At 49.4% G+C, this 21,182-nt stretch overlaps 1 protein-coding gene across 1 annotated transcript in view; it reads right to left on the reverse strand.

Moving 5' to 3' along the window:
• Positions 1 to 20,811, reverse strand: part of MYBBP1A (MYB binding protein 1a) — a 42,286-nt gene extending 21,475 nt beyond the window's left edge. The window contains exons 1-21 of the mRNA XM_077311606.1: positions 20,585 to 20,811; positions 19,295 to 19,393; positions 18,684 to 18,767; positions 18,249 to 18,323; positions 17,318 to 17,425; positions 16,378 to 16,568; positions 15,561 to 15,728; positions 15,238 to 15,355; positions 14,713 to 15,002; positions 12,682 to 12,798; positions 11,335 to 11,460; positions 10,456 to 10,662; positions 9,132 to 9,240; positions 8,959 to 9,052; positions 8,711 to 8,865; positions 7,695 to 7,781; positions 6,595 to 6,780; positions 5,735 to 5,899; positions 3,297 to 3,454; positions 1,333 to 1,467; positions 330 to 447 (exon numbers count right to left, since the gene is read on the reverse strand). Coding sequence (XP_077167721.1) covers positions 330 to 447; positions 1,333 to 1,467; positions 3,297 to 3,454; positions 5,735 to 5,899; positions 6,595 to 6,780; positions 7,695 to 7,781; positions 8,711 to 8,865; positions 8,959 to 9,052; positions 9,132 to 9,240; positions 10,456 to 10,662; positions 11,335 to 11,460; positions 12,682 to 12,798; positions 14,713 to 15,002; positions 15,238 to 15,355; positions 15,561 to 15,728; positions 16,378 to 16,568; positions 17,318 to 17,425; positions 18,249 to 18,323; positions 18,684 to 18,767; positions 19,295 to 19,393; positions 20,585 to 20,767 — 2,973 coding nt within the window. The 5' untranslated portion in view covers positions 20,768 to 20,811. The remainder of the gene's footprint in view (positions 1 to 329; positions 448 to 1,332; positions 1,468 to 3,296; positions 3,455 to 5,734; positions 5,900 to 6,594; positions 6,781 to 7,694; positions 7,782 to 8,710; positions 8,866 to 8,958; positions 9,053 to 9,131; positions 9,241 to 10,455; positions 10,663 to 11,334; positions 11,461 to 12,681; positions 12,799 to 14,712; positions 15,003 to 15,237; positions 15,356 to 15,560; positions 15,729 to 16,377; positions 16,569 to 17,317; positions 17,426 to 18,248; positions 18,324 to 18,683; positions 18,768 to 19,294; positions 19,394 to 20,584) is intronic.
• Between the last annotated feature and the right edge of the window lie 371 nt (positions 20,812 to 21,182).

The raw sequence follows: 21,182 nt of genomic DNA on the forward strand, positions 1-21,182 counted from the left end.
CTCCAAATTAGAGGCTGCCGTTTTTAACCAATACACCAAGCTCACAACGTGGCCTACAGCGCTGAATTTTGCAACTCCAGAATTTCAACCTTAAGTACTGTTTTTTGTTTTTTATTTTTTTATTACATTTTATGGCTGGATCAGGCCACCTTTGCACTGATCACATCCAATCTGAGCATGCTGGACCTGGGAAGTCCAAGCTCATCTCCGCTCAGCTACGGTGCTCCCTGGGTGACTTTGGGCCAGACACACTTCAGCAGCACCCAGAAATATTATCAACTTTCACGGCATATCAATTAAGCAAATTAATCAAAATGGGATCTTCTCACCGGAGGTGTTTGCGTGCTCTTCCTCCTGTTTTTTGGCTGCTTCTCCTGCTCCTCGCTTTCAGCAGCCGCTTCGCCGGCTAGATTCCCCCTCAGCACTCGGAAGATGTACAAAGATGCGCTGCAAAAGAGACAAGAAGGCATCAAAGCCTCAAAAGGGGTTGCAGCTCAGAGTCAAGCATGCCTCACTCCGGATGTGAGGTGCTTCATCATACGGGCTGCAAAGAAAACGTAGCCACTGCAAGTTCTCTTGTTGTGCTGATGGGAAAACTGTGTGCCTAGGAGGAGATTGGAGAAATTTTCTGAAGTCGTTGAGAAAGAGGGAGAGTTCTTAGGCCACAGGGAACTGCAATCCTGAAGGATACAGACTTGGGAAATAAGCCTCAATGAAATGAGTGAGGTCTCCCAGTAACTCCCTGGAGCTGGAGTCCAAAATACAGCTCGTCCATCCTGCCAGGCCTACAGCTGACATCCACAAACTGCTGGGCTCCCTATCTGGAAACCAAACAGAGAGGACCATCTTGAAGAAACCTGCCCCCCCCCCAATAATTTAGCTATTAGGAAGAGATGGCTTTGGACTTCATTTAATTCATTTAAAAACTCAAACTTGTGCCCCCTCTCCCTCCCCACCCATGGCACTGTTGCCCACACCAAGCCAAAGTCTACAACACATGGTGCCGGAAGACTTCCTCTGAAATCAAGAGGACTAGGAACCAGGGCTGGTGGTCTTAAAAGGGAGCTGGAAACCATGGGATGCCAACCAACAGGATTTGTTCACACAAGTGCAGGAGTCTTTTGCCACAGTGCTAAGTGATTAAAGGGTGTTTAGAGCAGGGATAGTCAACCTGTGGTCCTCCAGATGTCCATGGACTACAATTCCCACGAGCCCCTGCCAGCGTTTGCTGGCAGGGGCTCCTGGGAATTGTAGTCCATGGACATCTGGAGGACCACAGGTTGACCTCCCCTGGTGTAGAGAATCCTGGGCTCAGCTGCCGTAATGACCCACCTGAAGCAGTAGAGGGCCACCGAGGAGTCGTTCTGCCGGCAAGCGCGCTTTACCAGGCTCTCCAGAAGGGTGTGCAGCTCCTCACGGATGGGGGCCACGTTTTTGCAGTACTGCTTGGAGCGGCACAAGTGATTCCTGAAAGGCGAAGCAAGCACCCCACAAGGTTGTCAAATAAACAAAACGACAACAGCCAAAACCTGGGTGCAGAAGACCTTTCCCGAAAGGCTGAAAATAACAGGCTGCTCCCCACCGCCACCCCAACGTTGGGTCACGTGACCCAACAAGGCACAGGGAGCCCGCCTGATGTCAAGGCAGAGAGGTGGCATCTAATCTGGAGAACCTGAATAAAATCAGAGTCCGGTAGCACCTTTAAGACCAACAAGGATTTATTCAAGGCGTGAGCTTTCGAGTGCAAGCACCCTTCGTCAGACTATGATCTTCTTACATGACAGGGAATGACAGGACCTGGTTTGATTCTCTGCTCCTCCTCCTCCACATGCAGCCAGTTGGGAGGGCCTTAGGCCAGTCACAGTTCTCTCAGAGCTCTATTGGCCCTCTTTACCTCACAGGGTATCTGTTGTTGGGAGAGGAAGGGAAGGCAGGGGTCTGCCGCTTTGGGCAGTGAAAAGTAGGGTGTAAAACCCAGCTCTTCTTCTTCAGTGGGGACTGCATGTCTCCACCCTCCAAACCACCCCAGCAGCTGAAGCCTTTGGTGATGCTCAGACTCATCCGGAGGGCGTCCCAGAACCAGCCTGTGCCCTGGATTCTGTGGGAAAACCGCAGCTTGTAAGCAGTGGCAGCAACTCATAGAGCAGAGCTGGAAAAACAATGCAAAGCAAGTTTCCAGGCCATGTGACCTGGAAGTATGTATGTGCAAATGTCCGGTGAATTTTCAGAAGCCAGAGAAATGTACGAAGAGCAATTTGAGGGGAAGAATTATGACTCTTACCCTCCACACGGCTAGCAGAAGCAGCGGAAATGCATGAATGATTTGTGAACTTTTTTTGCTTGTTAGTCGGGTCACAGCTGACTTAGGGAGGGGTTAAGGGTGGCCGAACTGAGGCTCCCCAGATGTCCATGGACTACAATTCCCATGAGCCCCTGCCATTGCTGGCAGGGGCTCATGGGAATTGTAGTCCATGGACATCTGGGGAGCCACCGTTTGGCCACTCCGGCCACAGGGTTTTCAAGGCAAGAGATCTTCTGGCAGGGGCTCATGGGAATTGTAGTCCATGGACATCTGGGTAGCCACCGTTCAGCTACTCCTGCCACAGGGTTTTCAAGACAAGAGATCTTCAGCAGCGAGACCCAGGCTTTCCTGGGAGATCTCCCATCCACAGGCTAGCCAGGAGTGACTCTGCTTAGTTTTCGAGATCTGACGGGATCATTCTAGCCTGGGCTATCCAGGTCAGATCACCGGCACTTTCTTCCAGCAACAAAATCAGGGAGCACAGCGCGCTCTCTGTTTCTTGGTATGGTCCATCCATAGGAGAAATCCTTCCAACGCTGCGCTAACAGAAACCACATCAGCGAGCAGGTGAACACGAGGTGGTGCGTCTCCCAGCTCCCTTTACACCTCTGGCAAAAAAATGTAGCGCAAGTCCTTAAAATAAATCTCTGGCGCGCCCAAAGAAGCATGGCTGATCATGAGGTGCTTTGCGCCTGAGTCACTTCAGAAATGCCCCAAAGCAGGGGTGAACGATTACCGAGTGCTATTTAGGAGATCTAGATTAGACTTTTGAAAATGTGTCACCCCCACAAGGGGCCCCAACGCCACTCCTCGTCCCATGCCCTCTATTTCTTGGTTTATCTGATGGAGTTCTCCCTGCATGCTCTGTCAGCCGAACCCAACTCAAAGGGTTGCTCTGAAGATAAAATGGAGAGAACCACGCAAGCCGTTTTGGGTCCCCAGTGAGGAAGAAAGCAGGTAGAAACCCACAATTTGAAGCATCCCTGAAACTCACGTGAAGATGTCGGCCGTCTTGCGGAGATAATCTTGCTCCTGTTTGCTGGCCTCCGAGCTCATGCTCTGCTCAATCACCAAGAGCAGCGGGTCGATGATATGGAAAACAAGGGGATTCTCTGCCTGCTTGGTCAGAAACACCTCCACGAGATCCAGAACCTGCCAAAAGAAGACGGAATGCAGACATACAAGCCCATGCCTGTGAGTGACAGGCATGAGGGAAATGGAGAGGGGCTACTCATGTGCCCCTCACAAGGGCATGCACATATGAATCATGGCCAGGGGGAATCTTGCAGGAGATATCCGGAGGGATGGGGCTTCTGCACGGCCTGGATCGCAGCTTGTTACAAAACTGAAAGCAGCCGGTGGATATAAGAAAAGGGGAGAGGAGATCCAGATTCAATTCCCTTGCTTGGCTACTGAAACTCACTGACTGACTGTACAGCGAGTTATTCCATCTTAGCCTAACGCTTGGACTGCAAGGCGAACAAACCGGTCAGTCCTAGAGGAGATCAGCCCTGACTGCTCTTTAGAAGCACAGATCCTGAAGATTAAGCTCAAATACTTTGGCCACCTCATGAGAAGGAAGGACTCCCTGGAGAAGAGCCTAATGCTGGGAGCGATCGAGGGCAAAAGAAGAAGGGGGCGACAGAGAATGAGGTGGATGGATGGAGTCACTGAAGCAGTCGTTGTTTACTTAAATGGACTCCGGGGAATGGTAGAGGACAGGAAGGCTTGGAGGATCATTGTCCATGGGGTCGCGATGGGTCGGACACGACTTCACAACTAACAACAACAAGCCTAACACTCCTTGCGGGGACACTGCCTGGATAAAAGCGAACAGATAGAAATCAAAGGATAGAGATGCACAATTCTCACGGGAAGGCTATTGTCAGCTGTTTTAAGACTCCTTCGTGCAGCAAAAAGCAGGGTATAAAACCAACTCTTCTTATAATCGCCTTCCCTTTCCTCTCCCCGCAACAGACACCCTGTGAAGTAGGTGGGGCTGAGAGAGCCCTGAGAGGACCGAACCGAACTGGCCCAAGGTCACCCAGCTAGCTGCATGTGGAGGAGTGGAGAAATCGAACCCGGTTCTCCAGATTCGAGGCCGTCTCTCTTAACCACCAAACCAAGCTGGTGTGACGAAAATTCTTACTGTCCACATTTTACTCTTCAATGACCCTTCACAGCTTCTCATGCACCGAAACTGTGGTGATGCAGTTTTTGTTTTTAAGTGAGAGAACCATGATCCTGTTTACCGGTGGGCAGTGGGCGTTAAGGCAAGTTCATCCAGCAAATGACAGCTTACCTGCCAGTAAATAGTTAGCAAGGCTTCTCTCGCTATTGCATGAGCATTCACTGACCCCTAGAGGCCAGCAGTTAAAATAATCTTGTGCGGAGTCTGGTCCTCCAGTGAGATCCGGCCACTCAGAACAGAACCGTTCAGATTAAAATGCCCTTAGTACCGTGCTGGGAGCAAGAGAGGTCTGTGCAGAAAACCTGTCCCATACCAGCTCCCTAGGTCAATTCCCCTATGGGGCAGAGCATTATAATTTAAACCCCCAAGCCCCAACTTTCAATTGGTCTGTTGGTCTGATTTAACAAAAATCCAAGAAAACAGGGAGAGACAAACTGAATTAAGAACCAAAAGGTTAAAGAATTCAAAAGCTAAGGGCCCAGTCATGCTAGGTCTTAATATAGAACAGTGTTATCAAATCTAGGAAAATACATGCAATGATTACAGTTGAATCAAAAGCACTTACAGGCCCAATGTAATAACCTCAAAACAGAATAAAAGCATGCAATTACGTCAAATATATATAGACCTGCTGTGACCCTGGCCATACATGTTTCGGCCAAACGACCTTCCAGCCTTTCTCAACTTTTTCACTGTCTCACCATCTCCTTCATTTCATTTCCACACAACAGGTACCTTGTAATGCAGATTTATTTATTTATTTGGATTTTTATCCCGCCCATTCTTTATGGCCACCCAGCAGGCTTCATGGGGAGGAAAAGGAGGGGATAAACCCAGTTCTCTAGATTAGAGTCCGCCTCTCTTAACCACTACACCAGGGGTAGTCAACCTGTGGTCCTCCAGAAGTTCATGGACTACAATTTCCATCAGCCCCCACAAATGCTGGCAGGGGCTCATGGGAATTGTAGTCCATGAACTTCTGGAGGACCACAGGTTGACTACCCCTGCACTACCCCAAACTGGCTACCAATGCGGGAGGTGCCAGCAGCCACTAGCTCCTCCCGCCCCCCCTTAAAAATGCTCCTGATTCAAAAACAAATTTTCATTAAACAGAAATCTTAACATTAAAAGGCTAATTTATCATTTTCAAAACAGGGCCAACTGGTACTTCATCGCACTTTCAAGACAGCCCCCTCCAGTGGCTCCATACGTAAGAACCCTGTTCACTCTGCCCCCCTCACCTTAATCTTGAAATCCCTGCGTAAAATCTTCTCCTTCCGCATCTTCTCCCGCTCATCTTTCTTGGCCTGAATGCGCTTCTGCTGCTCAGCAAACAGAGCCGACAGGTTCTCGTCCAGGGACATCATGGTCTCGTCGTCGACGTCCTCGTCGCTGTCGTCTCCGCCCTGGCGTTTTAAAAAGGCCCAGAGAAGATGCTGTTACAGTCTGAATCTAGCCTAAAGAAACTACCTTCGCTCACATCGGCCTGCCCAGATTCTAAACTTCGCGTCTGGTACTTTCCTTCTGAGCACCCACATCTCCCAATGCTAATCTGACCGATAGCTGATGGAGAGATTCTTCGCTACTGCCAAATCCCGGCAAATGCTCTCCTCACAGGCCTTCCAGGCTGAACATTAAAAACACTCTTCCAGAATGGTCACAATTGGAGTGAGCGGGAGAGGGGTTGGTTGTTTGACTCCTTTGTCTGAAACACCAGCCCGTCATGTCTGACTTGCATCTCAACTTCGCTCTCCACAAAATCTAGTTACTCCCCAGGGATACATTTGCATACATCAACAGGGGCACTATCCAGTTAGCCATCCAACTGATAGAGCTGGGTGTCCTCAGCATACTGATGACAGTCCAGCCGGTATCTTTGGACCAGCTGTGCAAGACGGCACAGAGATGTTGAATAGCATTGGAGAGAGAATCGCAGCCTGGTGGATGAACTTGCTATGAAGCTGCACATGGAAGCCCACCTCCCATACGACCTGGAAGTCCTTGTCTAAGCAGGAGGAGAACCCATCCAAGGGTACCTTTTCTTCCGCCGACGGAAAACGCAGAGTCTTCCTCAGACCCCTCAACTCCCATGAGCACCTACCAGCGCATTCCCAGCCTGCAGAACGTTCATCAGCTGATGGCGGAAGTTCTCATCCATCTCTTCATCTTTCTCGTCTTCGCTGTCCGTCTTCCCGTTCTCTGCTTCATCGTCGCTCTCGTCATCATCCTCTTCCGAATCGTCTTCGCAAGAGGACTCAGAACTCTCTCCAGCGGCCCCGTCTCCTCTCTGCCCCCAGAAGAAAGATTTCTTTTAGCCAACTACAACCCAGAGCTCTTTTGTGTTATACCCCAAAGAGTATACACTAAGAAAGCACAGAAAGGGGTGAGGAAGTTGGGCTCCTTGAGAGTCTCCTATTACTGTGAGCTCCCACTAAGACACACCAGCCCAAGAAACAGTTGATTTTTAAAAGATTTCCTATGGAGGCATCATGCGTGTTGAGGCACTGAACTTTCTGGACACCTAGGCCCTACTGAGAAAACATGCCAAACCAAGGTTAAGTGAGATTACCTAACAATCCTTTAACAAACCATGGTTTGTGACCAGCTGGCAATCAAGCCATAGGTGGATTGCAACTCCTGCCTTATGTCAAATGATGCTTTGATTGACACATCCTGCCCATCAGAGATTATGGTAAAAGTTTTCAAGGCGTATGTAAAAATCATGGCTTAGACCTGGCATTTGGTTTTCAGTTTGCCCAGCATGCCTGCCTACAGAGTCAGGGGAACTGCAGTTTGCCGGTACAGACAACACACCAAACCATGGCATCCTTATCCTAAGTAAGCCCTGGTATGAATAGCCCAGGCAAGGCTGATCCGATCAGATCTCAGAAGCTAAGCAGGGCCTACTCTGGCTGGTATTTGGATGGGAGACCTCCAAGGATTTGGATGTCAATTCCTCCAAGGAACACTAGGGGTCATAATGTAGAGGTAGGCAATAGCAAACCGTGTCCTAACACCCCTTGCCTGGCCGCCAGAGAATCCTGAGATTTCCTGGCTACGCTACAAGACACCATACGATAAATAATAACAATCTAAGTTAAATGATAAAATGGTTGAGAAACAAAACAGAGGGTCATTGCGTCATTTTGGAAAGAGCACCCAAATCTGGGGCACAAATATTCACAACTCAACCGGACTAACCACGTCTTTCTGCATTTTCTTTTTGTGCGTTTCTTCCACTACCACAATGGCACTTTCTTCATCCTGATCTTGCTGCGGGTCAAAAACCTAGGAGAGAATTCAATAAATATCATCTGATGATCCCTCGGGCTTCCCTTGGTTATTTCCTTCCAGAAAAATCTCAACATAACCCTCAACACAGAGTAATTCTGGACATATTTGAAAAAGGCAGCCAGGAGGACAAGGGCTGAATACAGCAGAACCACACTCTCTCCTACCTGGCACAGCACACATGTGAATCACCAGAAACAAGGAGCTTTTCTTGTCAGTAGTATTCAGAAGAAGAGAAGGAAGAGGAAGAAGAGCTAGGGTTTTTTTTAACCCACTTTTCACTACCTGAAGGAGGTTTACAATTGCCTTCCCTTTAACTCCCCACAACAGACACCCTAATTTCACTCGAATATAATATAGGCCTATAAATTTTGTCCCAAAGCCTGCGACAAACCAACCTAAGCAGTGGTGACCACATGCAAAGCAATAATTTGCTGATCACCAGAGCTATCGATGATGTTACGGATTTTTAGTTTTAATTTTTCTTATGTTTTCCTTGTGTTTATAGCTTGTGCTCAGAGATGGGTGTGGGACAGCCTTTTTCAACTTTTTTCACCACTAAGAAAACCCTGAGACCTTCTTCAGGTGTTGAGAAACCCCAGAAGTGGCGCAATCGTTCAGAATGTGGTTGAGAAGCAGAGCTGTAGATATGCCCACCCAGGGGTCCCTCCCCTTCCCACCCCTTCCAGGCCCGTCATTGGCCATTTTGGGGGGGGGGGGCAGTTCAACATGACCATATATGGCCTTATCATCTGATAAACATTTAACACCATTTAAAAATATATTTTAAAATTAACTCCCACCCATTTGGAAAACCTTTCCAGGGCCATTAAGAAACTCCAGGGTTTCAGATAAACAAAAAGGAATCCAGAACTATGCAAGAGGCCTCACAGTGGCACAAGCAACACTCAGGACCCCCGACTCACATCCAGGACGAGCTGAAGGGCCCCCTTGGTCATGTGCTGAGCGATGAGCCCAAACACGCTTTTGCAGACCTTCCGGATCAGCCCGCTGGACTGGGCTAAAAGGGAGAGAAGGACTTCCACTGTCACCTCCACCCATGAGGGCTCTTCTTTGGCACCTATGCAAGACAAAAAAAACAGGCAACCTGAATTCTCCTGGTGCTTCCACGTGACCAACCTGGACTAGAAGTCACCTCAGGATAGGAACTCACCAGCAGCGGCCGCCTTCTTCTTCGGCTTCTCCCCAAAGGCCCTCTTGGCGCAACTCTGAAGGTCGTTCAGAAGATCCATGCACTCTGTCGGCGACTGATGAGGTGAGAGATGCAGGATTAAAACAGGACAAGGAAAGACTCAGTCACTCACTCAACATTATGTCGGCCCTTACCTTGAAAAGGTGGATGCCCACCAATAGCAGGAGATGCTGGAAAGCGGACGTCTTCAGGGCAGGGTTTTTTTTCTCTGTCTTCCGCAGGTCTTCCACCGTCTGCAACATCCTGCAGCAGGAAATTGCGCACACCTTACAAGCCATAAACTCTCCAATGACAGAACTCAAAGCAGTTGATAAGCTAAAAATGACGATTCCACCAAAACCAAGCAACACAACCCAAACCAGATCGAAAAAGCCACAAATAGAGGTCCCCCTCACAAGAACCAGGAGAACGGTTTTTGTCCATTTCCTACAAAGAGGCAGGGGCTAAAGCAGCCTGACTCTTGGTATTCACAAAACCTGGCACCCAGGGGAGGCCATCAATGAAATCCGCTAGGATACAAATACATTTCCCCTGCTCTCCTGTGAAAGACAGAAGTGGAGAGTCGTGGTCTTGCCCTATTCTGCCTGTAGCTTCAACTGCAGCGTCCATCAAAGAACCACTAGTGAGGGCACTTCCATGATTAAAGGGTCAAGCTAGGGATGCCAGCCTCCAGGTGGGACCTGCAGATCTCCTGGAATTACAGCTGGTCTCAATAGATCAATTCCCCTGGAGAACATGGCTGAGCAGGGACCCCATAGCATTATACTCCACTTAGATCCCTCCCCACCCACTCTCGACTCCACCCCAAAATCTCCAGGTACGTCCCAACCAAGAGCTGGCACCATTTTCTGAAATGGCCGAGAATCGGGAAGGCAGAGCTAGTCTCGTGCAATACGGTTGAAGTTCTTGAGACAGCAAACCTGTGCCCACAAACAGAGATCTGTGCAGTTAAGCACTCCTCCATACAAAACAAGTCCAGCAACAGAAGAGGGTTGTAGCCTAGTGCTGTCCTCAGCAGATTTTCTGTATGCTATGATTTTCTACGTCTCCCCAACTTTCCCTCGCAACAGCCCTGGGGGGGAAGGTTTGAGAGGCCTACATGAACACACATGAAGCTGCCTTCTACTGATCCGACCCTTGGCCTGTCCAGGGAGGTATTGTCTGCTCAGACTGGCAGCAGCTCTCTAAAGTCTCAGCAGGAGGTCTTCCACATCACCTACCACCTGGCCTAACTGGAGCTGCCGTGAGGATTGAAACTGGGACCTTCTCCATGCCAAGCAGCAGCTCTTCCGCTGACCCACAGCCTATGGTGCTGAGCAACAACCTTGCAAGGTAGGAGAGGCCGTGAACTTTGAAGCCAAGCAGAGGTTTGGATTTCCCGGGATGAGGCCCAGCATCCTTGCTTTTAGCCCTTCACGCTCTGTGTTTCATGGCTGAGGCCTCAAGGATGACTCTTACCTGTCCCAAGCAGCCTTTGCTTCGTTACCGAACGGTGTCACCACCTTGACGTGTTTGGGCTGAGAGAGGAGGACGTCGGCGTACCGGACCAGGACGTAGATCCAGGGTTCCCCACTAGCCGTCAAGCCGTGGAGGTGCTTCTTCCTCATTGCCTCGGCTTTGGCAGACTCCCCCAGGGCAGGCATCGAGCTCATGTGCTGGAGCAGGCTGCAAAGAAACCCCCATCAGCGGAAAGAACCCGGCTTCAGAAAGGACATGAGATTTCGGAAACGGTTCACAAGGTAAGCCCCAGCCCCGGGATCTAAGGGCAGGTTATTCGTGGCATTGCCGGGAAAGCAGGGAAGGGGATGCTTCTGTTGACCTGGGAGTGGCATTCTTGTGTGGCTGCCATTTCTGGGAAAGGGGGCGGAGCCTGGATGCCAAACTCTTGCCTTAAATCTCCGCCTTTCTTTCCCCCCCTCCCCAGTCCTCTTTCAGCATGGCAGGGACGTATGGCCAGCTGACATCACTCCCGGCCCCGTTCCAGGGCTCCTTGAAGCCTGACAAATATTTCACAGGTTCCTACACGGTCTACATCATGGGTAGTCAAACTGCGGCCCTCCAGATGTCCATGGACTACAATTCCCATGAGCCCCTGCCAGCTAACGCTGGCAGGAGCTCATGCGAATTGTAGTCCATGGTCATCTGGAGGGCCACAGTTTGACTACCCCTTGTCTACAGGTTGAAAAGGGCTGATTTAGACCAATCCCAAATGTTGGTCTTATACAGCACCCAGAAAACTTGGGGGTTTTAATTTCATTTACGCTGTCATTACGTGGAACTCAAGGCCACCTGTGGTCTGATTCAGCTGCAGGAAATCAGCCAAGGAGACTTGGTTACCTGAAAAATGAGCTTGCAGCTGCCGCACGAGAAGGTTCCTTCAGAGGCACCGATGGAACAGCTTCGGTCTCTGGGATTTCAGAGGTTGGCTTCTTGGTCTCAAAAAAAGCATGGAAGAAGCAAAACCTGGAAGGATCAGAAAGACCACAACATCTTCACACGAGCCGCCATCCAAACATCCTCTTCAAAAATGATGGCAAACGCCATTCCAAGCATATTAAGTCCCATTTGAAAATAAGTTTCTGGTCCTCATTGTTTGAACCAAATAATATAGGTTTCCACTCCCTTTATTAGATGTTTTACTGGGGGGATGGGAGGTTGAGTAATACCGCCATGTTTGGTCTCGTTTTGTTGTTGTTGTATGATTTCTTTTGTTCTTGTATATTGTTTTAATGGGGGTTTATTGGGGTTTTAGCACAGACAACTTGAAACCTGCACAAACCTGCACAAGCCAGTCTCGGGAGTCGTGGGAAATAAATTTTAATAATATAATAATAATAAAAGAAAAGATTGAGGTGAGTGTGGACAGAGATCCCTAGACTGCATTAAAGCGACCACATTTGAAAGCATCTGCCAAGAAATGACTTGACCATAAATCAAACCGGTGCAGCAATACAACGAAAAAGCATTACGATTAGGTAAAATGCTTCTGCAAAGATAAAGGAAGTATGAAAACCCACTTCTTACGAGTTAGATAAACCCTGAAAGCTGCTCGAATTCGGAGGCTGTTAAATGTAACCAGACACTGTCAGCATGAAACCATTTTGGAAATGCAGAAAAAACGCTGAAACTCATCTACATCGAATCACAAAACCGGGCATGGACTTAAGTCAAATTCTCTTCCCAACTTACCAGAAGATTACAGATCACTAAGGATCCCCAGTGAGGATAGTTGCGTGCCATTTTGCCCGCTTTCAACGTAAACCTACATTTTGTCTGAAACCTGCACAAACAACACAGCTCTAGCAGAGATGTACAAAAGACCCCAAAGCGGGCTTGTGAATCAAGGCCTAATTGTGGCCTACTCTAAAATCAGCATCTAAGGGAGTGTGTCACCAAAGGAATTGGGCCTAGGCTTCCTTGCAATACAAGCCAGGGAACAGTGCAGTCCCTGAGCAAATGGTCCACAGGAAAGGAAGAGAGGTCCGAAAAAGCACAGCCACCAGTTGAAGCCATATTTGCATCCCCAGAAGGATGCTGGGTCATGGTTGCCAGGCAGCCACGACTGTTCCCTCAATCATGAGTACAGATACTCCACCTCCTGGGGACAGCCATTTTGGCTATGGTACACAAGGACCGAAATCAAGATTGTCACCAGTGGATCCACTGACCCCTTGCTTTTCTTACCTGGTAACATCCATCACAAACTCTTCTTCCCTCTTTATTTGTGGGTTTTCAATTATTCCAGCTAGCCGGCCGACGACCCATTTCCTCAGTCGTGTGATGCTGTGCTCGCTCTTTTCTCTGCCACAACAGGAGGGTGGGGAGGGGGACAAAAAAACTGGCACGGTTAGCTTTTTCGAAAGAAATAAATTTTGCATTTGAGCGTGCAATGCGAGGGGTTTGTTTTGGATACGGCTTTTTCTGTGCGTTGCTGGCTCGTTTGGGTTCACCCGGTTGCATTCCGGTGCATTTTGCGGTTTCCGACGGGTTCTAAGTGACGGCAGCCTTGGGAATCTTTTCTTTTCTGTCCAAGAGGTAGTCTACAAATGGGGTTAATTACTTCATCAAAGCAGAGGCCCGTCTTGCACCTGGCTGGAGCTTGTTTTTTTTTATGTCTTGCAACAGTGGAAAATGGGCTTTATATATATCGGCGTGAAGATTTGATCACTAGGTTTCTAACCTAAAGTGTGACTCCCTCGGGGCTGCATAAGAAATTTGAGGAAGAAGATGCAAGGTGGGTCTGAGGGTGCCGCTAAACCCCTCCCCTTCTTGCTCTGAGGCAGGATGGGGAAGGACACTTAACCAGGGGCATGGCTGGAGGGAAAGGCGTGATGCAGAGGGCAGCAGGAGACGAAGCCAGTAGCTGTCTTGAAGGTACGGCCTCTGTTGTGAGTCAGCCAGGACTCAGCAAGGTTGAGGATTCCTCGCAGTAGGAAGGGGCCAGCATAGCCAGACCAGAGGCAGCAGAAGCTGGCACATGAGGAGGTGGCGCAACCATGCCAAGACTTACATCGAAGAGCTTGTACTGAGTCACACAACCCCCCCCTTCTGAGGTCAAGGCTTAGAGCAGAGCTGCAGGATAAAAGGAGAAGGGCTTGCCCGATGGCTAGATGTTAGCTACCTGCTGAGAGCGACGATGAGTTGTTGCAGGACTGAGTCTCAGCAGCTGGCACTTAACTATAAAACCTCTCAAAGGACTTTGTAGAGTGTGGATGCACTGTAAGCTATACAAAATGCTGACATCTCCCTGCCTGAAAACCTTGACTTCTTGGACTGGGCTATCATGCTTGCCTGAGCACTGGAAACCGTGAACTAGAAATGACTTTGCATCTCATCGCCTCCCTTGGCTGTGGTTGTCTGAAAGGACTGAGTAGGTCGCTGCAACCTGATACCAGCACCTGGCCAGGCCATTACAGCCTCAGTCTAAATGCGACCTCCTATATATATATGGCAATAGCTAGAGATTCTATAAATAGCTCCCCCCCCACCTCCGTGGGGTGTAGTTAGTAGGCAGTAAACATCGCCACCCCAGTTTGCTATCCCATGTATTTATTGTTGTTGATTTTCTCTGCAAGCCTCATTGGTAAGCAATCTGGCTGAGAAATGGGCTACAAGGTCACTCATCCACCCATTCAATAAACAAAGCTAGTGGCAGCTGAATGAGGGCCCTGCTGCCTTTCCCTCCAGTCCTTCATCACAACGAAACTTATGTTGGAATATGCAAGACCTGGAGCATGCACGATGGATCAGGAGCATATGAAGAATGTCCTGCAGGGGGCATTGCAGCAGATGTGTATTTAGCATAGTTGGATTAGGAAATTTCGGGAGGTTTTCAATTTATCTCCTCCCGTGTCCTGATTGCCTCACTGGGGACTTCCTGCCCCTTTGAGTATACTTTCTCCCTGCTTTCCTCCAGAACAGATTGAAAACAAAGGAATAGCTAAAGTTAGGTCCCTCTCTTCTCTCTTGCTATGCAAAATTGTTTCTTTGCATAGCAAGAGCCAGTTTGGTGTAGTGTAGTAGCCTCACCTCCCTCACAGGGCATCTGTTGTGGGGAGAGGCAAGGGAAGGTGACTATAAGCTGCTTTGAGCCTCCTTCGGGTAGAGAAAAGCAACATATAAGAACCAACTCTTCTTCTTCTTAATAAAACCGTTTTGTTCCTCTTTGCCGCTCACTTACTCTTTTGCTAATCTAAACTCTGGCCCATAACTTACACGTGACTTTGCTTCTCGTTCTGTTTCTGCCGCTTGGTGGCGAAATCGACACAGGCGTCTAAATCCGGGTCCAGGAACATGTCCTTCAGCCAGCAGATGTATTTCAGCAAGGCCGCGGGAAGCAGGTGCCTCACCACTTTCCAGAAAGTTGGCACGACAGGATGCCCTTGGTTAGTGAGGGTGGAGAAGCCAACCATCACTGCCAGCTGCTTCTCGGCATCGGGGCAACCCTCCAGAAATGCGCTGACATAGGCTTCCATCTCGGGGGCAAACTTGAACCTGTCGGGCAGCTGAAATAAACAGGCAAGCAAAGGAAATAGATAAGGCAGCAAAAGGCAGGCCCCGTGCAGTGTGCCCCTTCCGCGTTGGGCGATCTCACAATGAACAGCAATTGTGGCTGAACAAACCAACTGCAAACCTTGGTCTCAAACCCCAGTTTGCGTGCAGAGGTCATAACCAATCAGGGTTTGATCAAGCCGCTGTCCACCACCACAACGCAGCCCCTATTCTGTCGCCTTCCCTTACCTGAGTGCACACCACGTGAGTCCCGTACTGGCGCATGACCTCCCCGCGAAGAATCATCTTCAGCTGGCCGAGAGACAGGAGGGGGAAAGCGCTGCCCAGCAGCCGATAGCACATGTAACTGGCGGAGGATAAGACGCATGACTCAGAAAGCGGCCCAACACAGGGCCAAAACGAATTCTAAAATGTTGTGCACTGCCCCAAGCCAGTAACTGAGTCCTCCAGAACCTCCCCTGGAATGAGGTCCGAGAAGAGGAAAAGATAAAGAAGTGGCTGAAAGGCAAGCCCCAATCCGAGAGAAAACCTGGGCAAGTTTTGCCACCCACCTGCAGGGTCCGCTGTTGTCCTTGAGGAGCCCGTTCTCAACGACCTCCTTCCAGAACAGCTCAAAGGACCCTTCCTTCAGGGCAACTTTCATCAAGTCCAGCCCAACACTTGGCAGAGTTCTGTCCTTCTTTTCTGACTTCACAGCCATTTTCAAAACCTCCAGCAGCCTGGAAAGGAAGAGGAGGAGGTTGAAATGACAATACGTTTCAAAAATCCAGGGCCCCCTGAGAAAAAGTGCTCAAGGTCAAGTAACACTCGGAAGTCATGCCGAATTCTAACATCCGTGAAGCGTGAGAAATGTCAATGTCCAAATTACTTATTCAAGGAATCCTATTCATCCCTTCTTCTTCTTCTTTTCAAGACTCTTGGGATAGGTTATGAGAATAAAAGTCATGCAGCAGCTGGAATCTGAAACTGGTACGGAGGACACCCACCCACTCCCAGCCTAACCCACCTCACAGGCTTGTTGTGAGGACCAGGGAGAAGATGGAATAAACCATGGACACTAACTGGAGTCAAACCCATCAACCAGAGTCATCAGAACACAAACCGACAGCATAAGCAAAACAGGTTCCTATAAACAGGATGGCCCTCAACATTTTGGTTTGTGACCGGCCACCCATGTGGTTTAGTTAGCGTGTCAGACTAGAACTGGGGAGACATGAGTTCAATTCCCACACCCACCGGCCGGTCATTTCCTCACACTCTAATCTACTGTCCATGGCCCATGTGGATAAAATGGAGGAGGGGAGAAGCCGTGAGATGGCTCAGAGCTCCTTAGGGGAAGAGCAGGACCGAGACTCCTTCTCAGCTTACTTGGGAACGTTTTCTGCTGTCACGACAGCATCCGTCCCCAACAGTTCCTTCAGCTTTTCCGGGTAGAGGACTCCTGGGAACTTCTGGATGCCCACGAGCAACAGGTATAGCTGCCCCGGGGTGCTGAAAGCGGAGGTGAGATCATCTTCCAGAGCACTGAAAAGGACTTCTTCAAACACACCTTCTGGAATCTAAAAGAGCCAAACAGAAACTTGGACAAACAAAATGGCGGCAGGTCGGCTTGGACAATGCGGTCACACAACTGCCTGCACCGGAAACCGGAGAGGAAGGAGTCACCAGCTATGCTTATGTACTTAGCACAATTTTACCTCACACTTCATCTCTGAAGCTCAAATGCAGCATACCTGGTTTATTCTGGGGGTACGGGGAAAAGATGACGAAATGCTGGCATGAATTAATGCTTTAGTTGTCACTGAAAGAAGCTTGTTGCGGGACCAGTGAGACTTACGTAGCTTTAGGGTTGCCAGCCCCAGGTTGGGAAATACCTGGATACTTTTGGGATGGAGTTTGAGGAGGGGGTACACTTCAGTGGGTTCAAATACCCTAGAGCAGGGGTAGTCAACCTGTGGTCCTCCAGATGTTTATGGACTACAATTCCCATGAGCCCCTGCCAGCAAACACTGGCAGGGGCTGATGGGAATTGTAGTACATGAACATCTGGAGGACCACAGGTTGACTACCACCCCTGCCCTAGAGTCCACCTTCCCAAGCAGACATTTTCTACAGATGAACTGAGCTCTGTCAGGTGTCATAGCAAGAGATCTCCAGCTGCCAACCTGCAGGTTGGCAAACCTCAGGGCCCTACACAGAACAAAATGTGGGCTTCTTAACTGGGTGGGAAAGCCTTTCTTCCGCCTGAGTCTTTGGAGAGCCCTGGATGCCCCAAACCGGGCAACATAAGGCCGTGTGGTAGGCATACCTCCGAGACAATGTCAGCCAACGTCTTCCTGGGGAGATCTTTCAGGTGCGCATGATGCTCAGCAAGGACCTGAAGCAGTTGCACGCACTCCAGGAGAGCCTTTAAGTCCTGAAAATGAGAGAGGGGGAAGCGTCAAGGAGTGGTCCCTTCTGGAGGTCCTAAGCCCACCATTCGCTCCTCTCCTCACCTTCTCCCTCGAAGGATTCAAACCCATCAAATAACATTGTGTATATTTTGAGCAACCCACCTCTCCTGTGTCAAGTGCAGAATTAAAAAGACAGGATAAAATTCAGTTTCTACTTCTTTTTTTAAAAAAGGAACCCTCTAGACCAGGGGTAGTCAACCTGTGGTTCTCCAGATGTTCATGGACTACAATTCCCATGAGTCCCTGCCAGCAAAATGCTGGCAGGGGCTCATGGGAATTGTAGTCCATGAACATCTGGAGGACCACGAGTTGACTACCCCTGCTCTAGAACTCACTGAGTAAGCCTAGGTGTGATACTGCAGATACAGCAAGAAGCTGAGTAAACCATCCAGCATATTGTTCTTTGCTTCCACCTTATGAAGGAACTGCATATTTTGATTCACTGAGGAGCTGGGTCTAAATTCCTGGTCCCTTTCATGTGGGGAGGGGAGCAATTTCTCACTTCTGTCTCAGTTACCTTGTGGGGAACTTTAATCCTGTTTTGTATCTGAAACCATCTCACTTATTCAAGTAAAAGATACCTCCGGGCCTCTACCTTAACGTCTGTCAATCAGAACAGCTTCCCCTCATTTCCTCAAATGTCTTTTTCTCTCAATGCTCCCTCTGTCTCTCTATCTGTCTCTCTCTTTCCTTTGTATAAAATGCATTCAGCCTGACAGCATCCTATTCCTTAGCACAGAATTCACACCCAGAGCCCTGAAACACCGTTCCAGAGTTTCGCATTACCTTTGCAAGTCGTCCCGACTGGAACAGAGCCAGCACACCAAAGAAGTTGCCAAACAGGGCATTTCTGAAGAGTTTCTGAAAGAACAGAAAATCGGCACCACAAAGGATCTTCCATGAGAGAAAGGTCACAAGCCCGCCTCTGGCCCTCAAGGCTTCTGGGCCTGCTTTACAGAACTTCCCGGAAACTGTCCCTGCGGCATTAAGACTCCCAGAAATGGAACTTCCAATACATCATTTGGCCTCCCCAAACCAGCTTCCAAGGGGAAGGGGTGATCTAACATAGCCAGGGAAGGCAGAATGTCAGCTCTTCCCTCTCATGCAGGTTTTTAGTTTGGTCTACGGCACAGTCAGCTCCAGCACTTGTTTGGATCCAACGAGCTCCCAAGCATGTCACAACTGTCCATCGCAACTACAAACAGCACACTGACAACTTACTTTCTTTATCCGGCCAAGGTTGTGTTTTTCTTTGATCTGTTCCAGAACTTTGAGCAACGGGATCTCTTCAAAAACTTGCAACACCTGGAAAAGAGAACACACTCGGATCCAGTGCTCTGCCACACACCCCTTTTAAGAAAAGGAGGTCGAAATGGAATCACAGAAAGGAACTCAGATTCTGACTGAAGCCAACAACAAAAACCTGCTTACAACTTTTTGAGATAAGCAAGATGACCAAGACATATGTAGACCAGGGGTAGTCAACCTGTGGTCCTCCAGATGTCCATGGACTACAATTCCCATGAGCCCCTGCCAGCAAACGCATGGGAATTGTAGTCCATGAACATCTGGAGGACCACAGGTTGAGTACCCCTGCTGTGGACGATGGAGCAGAGTTGTTTTCTGTTGCCCCAAAGGGTTGGACCAGAAGCAGTGGGTTGAAATTAATTCAAAGGATTTCGTGAAACCCTGGGATTTCTTGAAAGCCCTGGAAGGTTTCTCAACTGGGTGGGAGTTAATTAATTTTAACCTATTTATGCACTAGTCTTTTAGCTGCTACCCTACAACTGTTCCCCACCCTGGGTCAAAATATTCCACTGAGGAATACCAACCTGAGCCAGCGCCAAACTGAATCCTGGCCGGGATGCCTCTCGCGTGGCTGCCAATCCATCAATCAGGCGTTTCAATGTGTATTTCAAAATATCATCATCCTATAAGGAACAAAAAGCTAATCACTGGAAAGCAATAAACATCACACCAGTTTTTTTAAAAGCTCCACAAGAGATCCAGGGAATTACAGACCAACTAGCTGAACATCTGCTCTGGGAAAATAAGTACAATCGGTTATGAAAGAGAATTATTAAGCACACCGAGGGACAACACCTGCAGAGTGAAAATGAGCATGGCTTCTGCAAAGGGAAATCATGCCTTATCAAGCCTTTGGCATCTTTGAACAGGTTACCAAACATGTGGATAAGGGAGACCCAGCAGACATTATTTGCTTGGACTTCCAAAAGGCTTTTGACACATCACTGTTTACTTACACAAAACAAGGCACCATTTGAATTCAATTTTCCCACCTGTGATTGACAAGATTCAAAAGCATTAAACTGAGCAGCCAACAGCTTCAGGCAAGGACTTAATCAATTCTCTTATTCTCGATTAACATCCCACCATACCTTCGCCAAACTCACAGGAATGAAGCATGGGGAGGGTGCTTGTGGGGATGCATCGGTGCTGAAGGGAAGGGTGCTGAGCTGATGCTCTACCCCTTACCCACATAAGCCCTCCCTTGTGGGGGTTCCAGCCCAGTGAATGGGCAGAAACAAGAGTTAAAACCACTATGGGGAAGAGTATGCTTGACAACTGAGCATCGGGCTGAAAATCCAATAAAATGAATAAGAATAAAAATTCTAGCACTCCCTCCTCTTACTATATTCACCCTGGACCCTGATCTGTAACCCGGAGTTCTGTTCTTAAGAATGCCAAAGGAATTTCTAAAAGTTACCGAACAGAGTTTTAGCCCAGGAACTATTTTCACGCCAAGGAAGTCTGATCCAATAAATTCTTCTACCCCGAATTTAAACTTTGCTGGTCTTACAAGAGCCCTGGGCTCAAACTTTGTCCTGCCGCTTCAAACCAAAACGGAGACCCACCTGAACCAGCAGACCTACACGTTTGTGCCTCTGCCCAGAATCAAACTTTGCTGGTCTTTAAGGTGCCAACCGGACTCAATTGGGAGGGCTAACCCACCTGAACCTCTCTAAAAGTCACCGCTCACCTAAGCATGCGAAGAGTGCATTCCAAGCTCCAAGGAATATCTTACTAAACCGTAGCGACATTTTGTTTTTGCAAAAGCAGCCAGGCACTGCCCAGGTGGCAGGTCCTCCGCCGCCCCTCACCTTCTGGCTCTCCTGCAAGTGGCGGATCAAGCCCTCGGTGGCCACCAGGCGCACCTCCCGGTCTTGCTTGGCGATGTCCCAGAAGAAGTCCAGGAATTTCCGGTTCTGACCCAGGAGCCTGCCCGGGAGCGAGATCGGAGCCTCCTGGCCGGGCCGGCCGCCGCCGCTGCTATCTCCGGCCATGCTGGAAGCGGCGCTGCCAAGACGCACGTGGGGACGGGACCGCGACGCGGAGAGGCGAGCCGCCCCTTCCGGGTCAAGAGCAGACAGCGGCTCCCTTCTCTGCAGAAAGCCTCGGCTGCCCCACGTGGAAACTCCGGCGTTTGCCGGCCGGGCCCGGGATTCGGCGACCGACTTTTGCAATCCCGGGCAGCGGGTCGCCGGAGGAGCGAAAGAAAAGAGCGGCCCGGGAGCATTGCCCGCAGCTCACTTATTGCAGCCCGAGATCTCCCTCCTGAAGGCAGGGGAAGAGCGGCAGCTTCTGATCTGGAGAGGCGGGGTTGATGCCCCGCTTGCAGCCAGAGCTGTTCTCTCAGAGCAGTTCTGTCTGAGCTCTCAGCCCCACCACCTCACAGGGTGTCTGTTATGGCGAGACGAA

This window comes from Paroedura picta, chromosome 15 (assembly GCF_049243985.1).
Source record: "Paroedura picta isolate Pp20150507F chromosome 15, Ppicta_v3.0, whole genome shotgun sequence".
NCBI classification, from domain to species: domain Eukaryota; kingdom Metazoa; phylum Chordata; class Lepidosauria; order Squamata; family Gekkonidae; genus Paroedura; species Paroedura picta.